The following is a 12789-nucleotide window of genomic DNA, read 5'->3' on the forward strand; positions in this document are numbered from 1 at the left end:
CTGGACAACTCTTAGAACTCAAGTATAGATTTGCCAATTTTACCACAGAAAATGAGTGTGTGAGAGGGAGGGAGGGAAAGACTGTTCTTGCACTCTGTAATCAAGAGCAGAAATAACATCTCATTATAACCTTTAAAGAAAGGAGGCCTTTTAAACGAAATAGTAATAAAGCTGTATGGAATCACTTTGAAGACTTGGCCTTTGGTGGTGTGGAAAACGCTAACATCTGTCAGTGCCCTTCATCTACAATCAAGCTTCTACCAGAAGAATCTGAGGGCTTTATGCGTGTGCACGTCTGTCAGGTATATAGGTATACACTGCACGACCAGATGTAGGTGAGAATTCTAAGGATGCGCGGGAAGCCACGTCTGACTTCCCAGGTGAGCTGGTGGTCTCAGACGGGGTGGGCTCATTAACTTCAGAACAGCCCATGTCAAGCCTGGTGCCTGTAGGATGGGTGTATATATTCTCTCTCAGGCAAATGAATGCCTTTGAATTATTTCCCCTCGTGGTCTGGGGCACTATGGCTGGAACCTAAGGGAGTGTGGAGCTCCTCACAAGCACGTAGAGCTGGGCTCGCACCTGCAGGAGCTCAGGCCCTGACTTGGAATCATGGCTGCTCCCTAGCACTGTGGATGTTTCCGGGCTTTCCGTAAGTCAGCTTAAACAGCATCATCCCTGTCCCTCAAGCTCACACAGGTTTCCCCCACTGACTACCCTGACTGCTTGAGAAGGACCCTGAGTCTTGGTCAGCCTGCTAGAAAGAAATATTTTAAAGATGGGAAATAAGTAATCCTTAGGATCTATTCCTAGAAAGGAAGGAGGGAGGATAAAAAGGTACTATCTGGATAGAGACCAACACAGGTCTGTCCAAAGTTACCTTAGAACAAAGCCTGTAAAGATGAATAAAATGTTTCCTCAAAGCACACAGGAAAGCGAATACAGCCCACACGTCCGATACTGGCCCTGGGGTGGGGGGCGAGGTAGAGATAAAAGCAGAGCCAAATTTGGGGCACTGAGAGGACAGTGGTCAATGAAACAATGACAGGGAACTTGCCAGAAAGGGAACACAAAGAGAACAGCAGGAGAGGCAGCTCCCTGGACTCAGAGGGGAAGTCAGGCTGAGCTGCACACAGAGGCAGGGACTTTATTAATATATGTATTTGTCTAGCAAGGAGGTCTGGGGAAAGGACTGAAGAAAGGCAGGGAAAATCCCACATCATCTCTCTTCTGGCTGATATTTTCAATGCAGGGGAAGGGTGAGGGTGAACATTTATAAACTGGATAAGTAGCTTCAGACGTCTGTATATGATCATGTTATAATGGTCACAAGCCACTTCTTAACGGTAATTAAACTATTTTTATTTAGGAACAAAATGTAGGATGCAAGTTCAGGCATGAAAAGGCGGGTGTGAATTGCCATCTGGAGGTACTTTTAGGTTCAGGAAATGCTAAACGACAGTAAGACAATGACTTTAGCCTGTTGATCTATGATCACTCATTAACAAGTATTTATTGAGAAATCACTATCATGGCAGATTCCATGCTATGCACTGGGAATATGGCAGTAAATGAAAAAGATACAGACCCTGTCCTCATGAATTTCTATGCTTTTGTTTGTTTGTTTTACATTCTATTTATTTTTAATTGTGGTTAAAATATATATATATATATATATATATTATATAAATATATATATATATTATATATATATATATAAACTCTGGGGGCGCCTGGGGGGCTCAGTCAGTGGGGCATCCGACTTTGGCTCAGGTCACGATCTCACGGTTCATGAGCTCGAACCCCACGTTGGGCTTGCTGCTGTCAGCACAGAGCCCGCTTCGGATCATCTGTCCCCCTCTGTCTCTGCCCCTAACCCACTCTTGTGTGTGCTCTCTCTCTCTCAAAAATAAATAAAAACACTAAAAAATATATTTTTAAAAAATATATAAAACTTACCATTTAACTACTTTTAAATGGACAGCTGAGTGGCATTAAGGACATTCACGTTGTTGAGCCACCATCACCCCACTCCCAACCACACAACTCTTTTCATCTTGCAAAACTGAAACTACACCCATTAGGCACTAAGCCCCATCTCGCCTCCTCCAGCCCCTGGCAGCCACCACTCCACTTTCTGTCTCTATAATTTTGACAGTAAGGTACCTCATATAAGTGGAAGCATGCGGTATTTGTCTTTTGGTGACTGGCTCATTCTACAAATGTTCTTAAGGTTCATCCGTGTTGTAGCATGTGCCAGAATTTCTGTCCTTTTTAAGGCTGAGTGATATTCCGCTTATGTGTGTCCTGCATTTTGTTCACCCTTTCATGCCACCAACTGTGTGTTCCCATTTTAGATTCCCACCAACAGTACATAAGTGTTTAACAGCATTTTACATCCCCAACATTCCCACCAGTAGTGCCTAAGTGTTCGAATTTCTCCACATCCTCACCAACACTTGTTATTTTTCTTCCTTCCTTTTTTTTTCTTTTGATAGTAGCCACCCTAATGAGTGTGACCTGTGGTTCGTTGAGACTATTTATGCTTTACCACAGAATCTCCTGGTCTATGAGAAATCCTATGAACTCTAGTATGTGTTTATGTCTGTGTCCCAGTCTTTTGGGAATATCTTTGTTATTAACACCTAACCCAAAAAGTACCAAGGGTATGTGTCCATGAAAAGTGCCCCAACTCCACCAGTAGGAAGGGCCTTGGGGGCACCTTAGAATAAGAGGGAGGGAGTATGGCTGCTCAACCCCAACAGGCCAGCTTCTCAGGGGATCTGGTACTACATAGAAGGCAGGGCTCCCCTGGGAAATGTCTAACGCCTGTTTCTCTGATTCATCATAGGAGGGGATATTGGTCCACAACCCCCAACAAGACCCACTAAAGGGGAGAGGCAGATGAGTAAGTAAATTGATGCAGTGATGTTTTACAACAGGGATCAAAAAAGTGGGCAGGATGTGGTAATAACAAAATCCTATAATTCAAATTACTCGAGCGCTGATTTTGTTTCTCATCTTTCCTTGTTTTTTTATTTTAGAGACGAGAGAGCACATGCATGAGTGGGGGATGGGGCAGAGGAAGACAGAGGAGCCAAAATCAAGAGTTGGATGCTCAACCGACTGAGCCACTCAGGTGCCGACAAATTACTTCAGCGCTTCTAATGTTTCTACCATTTTCACTTGTATTCATCTCTTTTACAACCATGCCTTTGGCTACGTTGCTGCTTATCAATGAGCACAGGGTGGAAAAGGAGACCGACTGAGTCAGGGGTTTTGCCCCTTTGAGATCCTGTTTAGAGACCCGAAGAATGTTGAAGCTGGAAGGAACTTCAGACATTTTAATTCAATGTTCACTTGACAGGTGAGGAGACTGGTGAACTAAGTGGCGTTTGGGAAGGAGAGGTAGAACACCACCCTCTTGTGCTATAAGGAAGGACAAACAATCTGGGAAGTGCTGGGGTTAGAAACCAAAGAAATGGTTCTGTGATAACATTGACTCAATTGTTAACCTTTCACATAAATTCTAGATCGGCTGCTCTATGATCTTATTCCACAAAGCCTCTAGAACATAGTCATGAAATATACCCTATAAATAGGATTTGGGGCGCCTGGGTGGCTCAGTCGGTTAAGCGTCCGACTCTTGGTTTGGGCTCAGGTCATGATCTCATGGTTTCGTGAGTTTGAGCCCCGCACTGGGCTCTGTGGTGACAGTGTGGATCCTGCTTGGGATTCTCTCTCTGTCTCTCTCTCTCTCTCTCTCTCTCTCTGTCTCTCTCTATCTCTCTGCCTCTCCCCCACTCATGCTGTCTCTCTCTCAAAAATAAATAAATAAACTTTGGAAAAAAAGAATGTGTAAATTTGAAGACTTGGTTGTCCTATAAATACATATTTTCTTATAGATGGATTTAATCCCCCCAATTAGTTGCATAGAAAAGGCAATGAGCTTGTTTCATCCTCCCATAAAGGAGCAGGGCCCCAAAGACAGCTCTCCTTTTTTCAACGTCTGCTGCAAGGTAGATTGAAATGAATATAAAACTGGGGAGAAAAGCCCATGGTGTTGTCCATGTACGAGGAGGAGTGGCACTTGGCCACCAGCAGGCAGAGTCAGAAGTGAGCACCCCGTTTCTGTGGACCAACGGTGAATGTGGTTCCACGTTGATGCCAGCACCGGACAATGTCCCTCATGACAGGCAGGAGTTCCTAGTTGGCAGGGCAGGTCAACAGGGAGGCCTGGAGGGAGCTTTAAGGAGGGGGGGGAGGGTGGGAGCAGCAGAAGGCCAGAAAATGTCCCTGACTTTGTGACAGCAGTAAAGGGTCTTCGTAAGTCCATCACTTAATATGTGGGAAACTGAGTCCAGGAAAGTGGAGGGACTTGCTCAAGGCCCTAGAATCTATGGGTGGCAAAACTAAGATGATTCTCTCTTCTGATTTCCATGCCTTCTTAACTTTTACACTGGAGAAACCTTGTGCCATGCTGTGATTTAGCTGAGGCACTTTAGGGGAGGTAGCAGATCCACAGCGGGTTGTACGTACTAAGAACCTGCAGCAGGCAGCATTACAACCGACTTACCCAGAAATATACAACCTACGCCCCCATTTCTGCTGCTAAGAAAAATTCAGCTTGGTGAGTGGAGGGGGCTTAAGGCTTTTCTTCTGTAGATGGAACATAGTTGGTTAAGGACAGTGGCAACTATTACAATGTGTGCAGCATACTCAGCACATCCTTGGTCTTCATACTGGGTTTCTCAGTGCATTTAATTACCTACAAGTCTTAAAAACCCTTCCTGCCTCCCCTCTCTTCCCTTCTTGCGAGAGATTCTGATCTCACTGGTCAAGAATCACTGCTCTCGTGGGGCGCCCGGGTGGCTCAGTCAGTTGAGCGGCCGACTTCGGCTCAGGTCATGATCTCGAGGTCCGTGAGTTCGAGCCCCGCGTCGGGCTCTGTGCTGACAGCTCAGAGCCTGGAGCCTGTTTCAGATTCTGTGTCTCCCTCTCTCTGACCCTCCCCCATTCATGCTCTGTCTCTCTCTGTCTCAAAAATAAATAAACGTTAAAAAAAATTTTTTTTAAATAAATAAAAAAGAATCACTGCTCTTGTGAGCCAGTTATGGACTATAACGTGTCACACCCCTTTGCTGTGCTGGGGCAGAGAAAAGGTTAAAAACCATGGATGTTGGGTTCTTAGTAACTAGTCACGGGAGTCTCTGCTTCTCTCACACTGCTGATCAAATCACTCCCTAGCACCTTCTAGAACAATCCTTGTAGACTAACAGAAATATAATGCAAATTCATATGTAATTCTACATTCTCTATTAACCACAGGAAAAGGAAAGAGGTGGAATTAATAATAACGTACTTAACTCAACATATCCAAAATATTGCCATTTCAACTAGTAAATATATTTTATGATATATTTCCAATTTTTTTATACTAAATCCTCAGAATCTGATGTGTATTTTATACTTTAGCACATCTCAATCCACAATTAGCCACATTTCAAATGTTCAATGGCCACAAATGGCTAGTGGTTACCATATGGACATAGAAGTACCCTTGTCTCTCTCAGGGACATAAGTGACTCCAATTTCTCCATACCGCCTCAGGCCCTTTCCTTTCCAAGTCTAATGCTTCTACTCTGGTCCTATTTCTATCCCAACGCTCCTCCATTAGTCATCACGTAATTATTACCAAGGGCCTACCCAGTGCTGGGTATTCATGTTAACTTATGAGGATGAAAAGATGAATCAGCCACAGAGCTTGACCTCCACGAGCTCTCAGCTTAGTGGGAAATGAAGGCACAGTATAAGAGAATTCGATGAAGGATTTACACACAGATACGTACAAAGGGATGCTGAGGAAGGACTTTCTGGGGCTCCAAGGAGCGTTCACATAGATGGGATGTTTCTTTTGAGTTTTAAGGAATGAGGAGAACCTGTGGGAGGGCAGGGTAAGGTGTTTCAGCCACAGAGAAAAGCATTTTCAAGACAAAAATAGGACGATCTGCCTCCATTAGAAAAGGCAAGCGTCTAGCAGGGCAAGGAGTGGCAGGTGGGAGAATGGGGCCGCGGATGCCCGTGGACAGAGTTACTGTGGGGTTGCTGTCTAAGCAAGGAAACCCTGTGCCAGGCTGTGACACAGACTGGAGAGGACAAAGAAGTAAGGAGAGCCTGAAGGAAGGAACGAATAAAGGGGGTGGCAGTATGCCTAGAAAGGAGGGGAATGTACAATGAACGAAAGAAACGGAGGAGCATTATTTTCTGAAGACGCCAGGCTTTATGATGGAGGCTGGACAAAGGGCCTAAGAGTTAAGGCTTTCCAGGCCCAAACTCACTAGGCTCGGGTCCTCAGGGCCACTAGCATGGCATTTACACAGCACTGTTACAAACTGTAGTGATCAGAGAGCACAAATGGCTTCCTTCCCTGCAGAATCAATGGGGCTACCTATGCCTTAATCTAGGCAGTAGCCAGAATCAAGCTAAATCACTTCCAGGATTGCTGGGTGAGTCACACCTGTGTGATGCAGCAGGTACTGGGTAGCAGCTGGCCAGCTCCATCGGATGATGTGGTAGCTTATTTGCCCTTGGGTTTCCTGGAAGAAGGCTCTGGAACTCTCAGGTGAGAAGAAGGCAACAACAATAACATGACTCCCACAGTGAGCAGGAGCCTCTAGGACCCTCTGGAAAAGCTGAGGCAGGGAGATGAAATGGCTGGAAGATCACATAGCTATGAATAGGCAGAGCCAAGAACAGAATTTACCCCTTGGGTCACTGAAGCCACGATGCGATCAGTACAGCAGGTGTTATGGAGAACTGTTTACCCTGTCAGCAAACTCAAGTGGAAAGGAGAACGTTAGGCTAGAGACACATCAGCCAGTAAAACTGTGTTCGTGAGCCAAAGGGATTCAGTTTAGTAGCAATAAACAAGGTACTCACACGGTGAAATATCCACAAAGTTTGGGTCGATATTATGCAGCAGCTCCTTTCTGGGGGATGGGCTTCCTTCACTAGAAGAGAATTTTTTAGGACACATTAATTTCCTCTCCCAAATCAATATGAGGATTTTTAATATTTCCCTTTCTTGCACTACAGGAAATAACAAACCTGCCAATTAACAACTTTGTCATGCATTCAGAGATCTCTAAAATCTGCAGTTGGTGTGTCTTCAATTCATCATTTGTCTCCATGATAGTAATGATGAACATCTGATAAGACTTTTAGTGTCAAGTATTATGACAATTAAAAAATAAGAGTCCTGTGACCCTTGGGGCACCTGGGTGGCTCAGTCAGTTAAACGTCCAACTTCGGCTCAGGTCATGATCTCACGGTTCGTGAGTTCGAGGCCCGCATCGGGCTCCGTGCTGACAGCTGGGAGCCTGGAGCCTGCTTCGGATTCTGTGTCTCCCTCTCTCTCTCTCTCTCTGCACCTCCCCTGCTTGCTCTCTCTCTCTCTCAAAAATAAAATAAAAGATAAAAAAAATTAAAGACTCCTGTGACCCTTTGCAATGAACGATGTGGCTGTATTTATACGCGGCTATTCCTTACAAAGGGGCAATGAGAACCCAAGTTGTTCTGTGTAGGTTTCACGCTGACCATTCACAGGGAGACGCGGAAAGAACATCTGCCAGGATAGCAGCATCAATACTACTATCACAACCTACATTAGTGGTGAACAGAAACTTGGGGATCACAGACCAACCCCTTATGTTACAAGTAAGGAAGGCACAAAGTTATTGGTCAAATCGTAGATGATGTGACTCTCAAAATGGTGTTCTCAAAAAATTGAGAGCATTAACACCACCAGATGTATGTGGGGAGTGCATGATGCACCCAGGACATTTGCTAGTATGTACTCAGCCTTATGTAAGAAGTTGTTAGATGCAATTTCAACTGTGGGGAGAGGACTATTTGAGAACCCAATAAAAGGTTGCAAAGTACTACTTGTTAACACTGTAGGCTTTGTATACAACTGAATAATCATTAAGGTCCCTGATGTAACCAAGAGGACATAGTTTCAGGCAGCCAATAGCCACACCCCAAAATCACAGGTAGCTATCAGCAGCAATGGCTTAGGATTTCAAGGCTGATAGAATTGTGTATTTGCCAAGTAAAAAAAATATATATATTTTTTAGCAAAATTTAATTAATTAGGAAAACCCCAAGCTTCAACTACCATCAGCATTATTTTATGAAATAAAGATTATTTTAACAGCCAAAAAGGTAGGAAGAATATGATCTCAGAATAAATGACAGCTCTTCAAAGCGAGTGCTTTTAACTTTAGTATTCTTTAAGATTTCCTTGTTCCCTACTCCATAAAACACACCAATTAGAGACTGAGAGGGAAATACACAGGGATGTCTCTAGTCCTGCAGGCACCAGAGGCAGGGTTACTGGGGAGAGGGGGCTATTTCCCAGGACTTTTCTCATTTTCTTCCTGAGGCAACTAACTATCTGATTGTCCTGGAGACTGTCAACCAGTCCAAAATGAAAGGAACTAGAGTTTGATTCCAGAAACTCTGAATGCAAGTAAGCACGATTAGCAAAGAAAATGGTAAACATGAGAAAATCTAAACAGGATGATGATGATGATGATGATGATGATGATGATAATGATGATGTCTAATTTGTGGGTTCAAAGTAAATAGAGTTAAAATCTGGATGATAATAATAGCAAGTAAGTCAGGAGGGGAAATCAGAATGGATGCATTTTATAAAGTCTTATCATTCAGAAAAAGTTAATACTATTGATGAGATTTACAGTTAGCTAAGTAAAATCTGCATGTTAAAATTTTAAGGTGACTTAAAAATAAAGATAGAATTTTTCTGGACTACCTAAAAACAAAACAAAATTCATTCAATTCAAAAAAATATCCAAAAACGTCAGGGCCAAGATATTAGTACATAACCACTTGTCTTTAAAAGCAAAGTTCACTGGAATACCCCAAAGCATTAGGCACAGTTAAATAAAGGATATTTTTCTAATAACTTTTAGAAAAAAGTTTCTCTGTATGTTACTCATTCATATTTTTTTCATTATTCAGAAGAGTCACAGATATTTCAAAATAAGGAAACTACAAAGAAGAGATGACGTTTGGAATACCTGAGTTTGTGAGTAATCCTGGTGATGGATTAGGTCCTGGAAAAATCTCCACAGGCAGAATCACCATGATGCAAATAGGAACAAAAGCAACAACAAAACCCAAACAAAAAACAACCAATTCTCTTGAGCATGTTATGATACTACTTTTTAAAATGTAGTCATTGGAATATTTTGAAAAGGATGTGGTTACGGATATGAGGCAAGAAGACAGTATGTGATCAGTGAATAAAACAGTGATCAAACACCCTTAGTCACTCCAAGAAATTTATTAAATAAACCAAAGAAACCAAATGTACATTTAGGGACTGAGTAAAATACCATAAATCTTGGGTTACTCCCCCTCAAAATATAAATTAAAAGCCCAGACAAGTTCATGTACTAATTCCCTGGGGCTAGCCTTTTGGGAAATGATGGATTTTAGAAATATCTCCAGGTCGATTTTTAAAAAGATACATACCTACATGGGAAGTAATTATGGAAATATGAAAAAAAATATACACCAAACTGTTAACTGGGGGGGGAGGATGGATGGGTGGAGTGAGGTTATGAGAACTTTTAATTTTTATAACTAGTATGTATTATGATAATTGGGACATTTTTAAGATTTTTTAAAAGTAGTATATAATTTCTAAAAATTTCTAAGGCCCCACAAACACATCTAAAAGCATAACAAGGGGGAAAACTCAGATATTTTACAGGATTTTAAAGACAGGAAAAACTATCCAAACTAGGACATACATGTAATATTTGAACATGTTAACTTCTGGAATGTGATTGTATTCTACCTACTTACAATGTAGTTATCACAACGATTGATGATGTAATTCCCTCTCAGGAGTCTGAGAATTCCCATGCACATTTAAGAACAGGATTGCTTTTACCAAAACGGAGAAAACACAATAATGGGTTTAGAGTCACTGGGTTCTCAAATCTCAACACTAAAGGCTTTGTTTCAATAATGGGTGCAGGGTCTTAATGCCTGAGAAGGAGGGGAGGAGAGGGGAGGATGGGGAGGGAGGGAGAGAAGATGGAGGAAGAAAAGGTGGGGGTGGGGGGGGTGGAGGGGGAGGAGGAAGAAGAGGGAGAAGGAAACAAGGGGGTAGGGAGAGAGGGAGGGACTGTGGGTTTCCTTTAACAGCTATGCTGCACTAAGTTACCGGTACAGTTTCACGAAAGTGATTATGCACACACATATACACATACACACATCCACTCGGGAAGGCACAGAAACCGTGTGGCTCACTGCAGTGGAGACCAGGGCACAGCACACTGATGCTGGATGGGAGAAGGGGACTCAAGCCTCCGGAGAACACAGGAGAACCTGGCAGGTGAGGGGTGTTGGGGAGTCGGGTGATAAACGGGGATCTCAAAGACCAGCCCTGCAAGCTCCATAGTATTGCATAGGGAATAGTTTAAAGTCATGATTCTCAAGTGACCAGCAAAGGGCAGAGAACTACTGGTCACTATAGAGGTGTAGCCCAATAATGACGATGCCTGGAAGGAAGAATAAACACCTCCCTGACTCGGCTCAGCTCCCAGGAGGAACTCGGTTTCCCCAGAACCAAGAAACTGGACTCCGGCGCTCTGGTTACTGGGAGAAAAATCTCTACCACTGGATTAATAAACTGACATTCTCTTTTCAGATTAAAAGAGAGGAAAGTTCAATGAGCAGGCACCTGTTTTGAGTGCAGTTTAAAATACTCTTAAAGGCTCACAAATCCTTGATCATCTAAAGTTGAGTAGTCTCTAATAATCATATAAAAGATCTCACTCCTGTACCTGGAGAGAAAAATGCTTAGGCTTTTCTTTTTTTATCTCTTCCTCTTCCTGTGTATTTTTAGGGCAAACCTCTTGCACTGCCGTCATAGTGCCATCCTTTCTTCTCTGCGCCTCTGGAAATTTTTGTCACCAATAACCTCTACTTTTTTTTGCAGTTTTTCCACATATTTATGTATTTATTTTACCTTTAACTATCATATCTTCTCTTCACCATTAAATGCCTCCGAACAGTATTGTAACTGAAGTTATTCTCACTTTATCTCACATTAGAATTACCCGAGGAGCGGGGCACCTGGGTGGCTCAGTCAGAAAAGTGCCAGACTTTCGCTCAGGTCATGAACTCGTGGTTCGTGGGTTTGAGCCCCATGTCAGGCTCTGTGCTGACAGCTGAGAGCCTGGGGCTGCTTCTCATTCTGTGTCTCCCTCTCTCTGCCCCTCTCCAACTCATGCTCTACCTGTGTCTCTCTCTCTCTCTCTCAAAAATAAATAAAAATAAAGAATTACCTGAGGAGCTTTCACATCCAGATGCTCCGACTACATCTTGTAACCAGAAAGATCACTGTGGGGCAGAACCCAGGCATCAGTACTTTTTTGAACTCCTAGCTGATTCCAGTGTGCAACCGAGAGGCACTGGGTTGCGACCACTGCTCTGGAACAGAGCTATTCAAACATTAATGTACATGCAGATCCCTAGGAGATCCTGTTAAACTGTGGATCTGATTTATTTGAGCAGGTGGGGCCAGGAATCTGCATTTCTAGCAGGTTCCCGGGTAGTATGGTTGTTGCTGGTCTGAGGACCACACTTTGAGTAGCGAGATTGGAGAAAGTCCCTTGGAGCCCTGCTACACAGGACTGGAACTCCTTCAGCGTTTCCTAAATTAGAAATTCATTTAGTTTAGACCTGATTCTAGAGCGATGGTTCTTGACCCTGGCTACACAATGCAATCACCTGGGAAGCTTTAAAACATACTGATGCATGAGTTCCACCAAAAGAGCGTGATCTCATTGCCATGTGCTTCAGCCTGGGCATGCAGATTTATAAAAGTAATTTGTTTTAAATTAGCTTTAGTAAAATATAATTTACAAATCATACAATTCACCCATTTAAAGTGTTCAGTTAGGGGGTGCCTGGGTGGCTCAGTTGGTTAAGCATCCCACTCTTGATTTTAGCTCAGGTCATGATCTCACTGTTTGTGAGCTTGAGCCCTGCAACAGGCTCTGTGCTAACAGGGCGGAGCCTGCTTGGCATTCTCTCTCTCCTCTCTCTCTGTCCTTCCCCATGCTCTCTCTCTCTCTCTCAAAATAAATAAACATAAAAAAAATAAAGTGTACGGTTAAATATTTTTAGAGTATTCAGAATTATAAAATAACATCCAATAAAACAAAATCGAATTTTATTTTTTTCCCATACTAAATAAAAATTATGTACCCTCGCAGAAGCCCTAGGCAATCACTAATCTGTAGCGTTCCTTCAGATGTGCCTATTCCAGACATTTTATAGAAATGGGATCATAGAATATGTGGTCTTATGTGACTAGCTTCTTTAACTAAGTGTAATGTTTTCAAGGTTCATCCATGTTGTAACATTTATCAAGCACTTCACTCCTTTAAATGGCTGAATAATATTTCGTTGTACGGATATAACATGTTTTCTTTATCCACCCATCAGTTGATGGACATTTCGTCCACTTTTTGGCTATTATGAATAATCCTGTTATGGCTGCTCATGTACAAGTTTTTGTATGGACCCTTGTTGTCATTTCTCTTGCATATATACCTAGGACTGGACTTGCTGGATCATATGGTAGTTCTATATTTAACATTTAAAGACCTGCCAAACTGTTTTCCAAAGCAGCTGTGCCATTTACACTCTCACCAGCCCGGTATGAGCATTCCAATTTGTCCA

General features: G+C 42.7%; 1 protein-coding gene across 1 annotated transcript in view; it reads right to left on the minus strand.

The window, feature by feature from the left end:
• ARSB (arylsulfatase B) overlaps positions 1-12789 on the minus strand; it is a 170395-nt gene that overhangs the window by 57200 nt on the left and 100406 nt on the right. The window contains exon 6 of the mRNA XM_047868110.1: positions 6940-7010. Within this exon, the coding sequence (XP_047724066.1) occupies positions 6940-7010 (71 nt within the window). The remainder of the gene's footprint in view (positions 1-6939; positions 7011-12789) is intronic.

Source organism: Prionailurus viverrinus, chromosome A1 (genome assembly GCF_022837055.1).
Source record: "Prionailurus viverrinus isolate Anna chromosome A1, UM_Priviv_1.0, whole genome shotgun sequence".
In the NCBI taxonomy this organism is placed as follows: domain Eukaryota; kingdom Metazoa; phylum Chordata; class Mammalia; order Carnivora; family Felidae; genus Prionailurus; species Prionailurus viverrinus.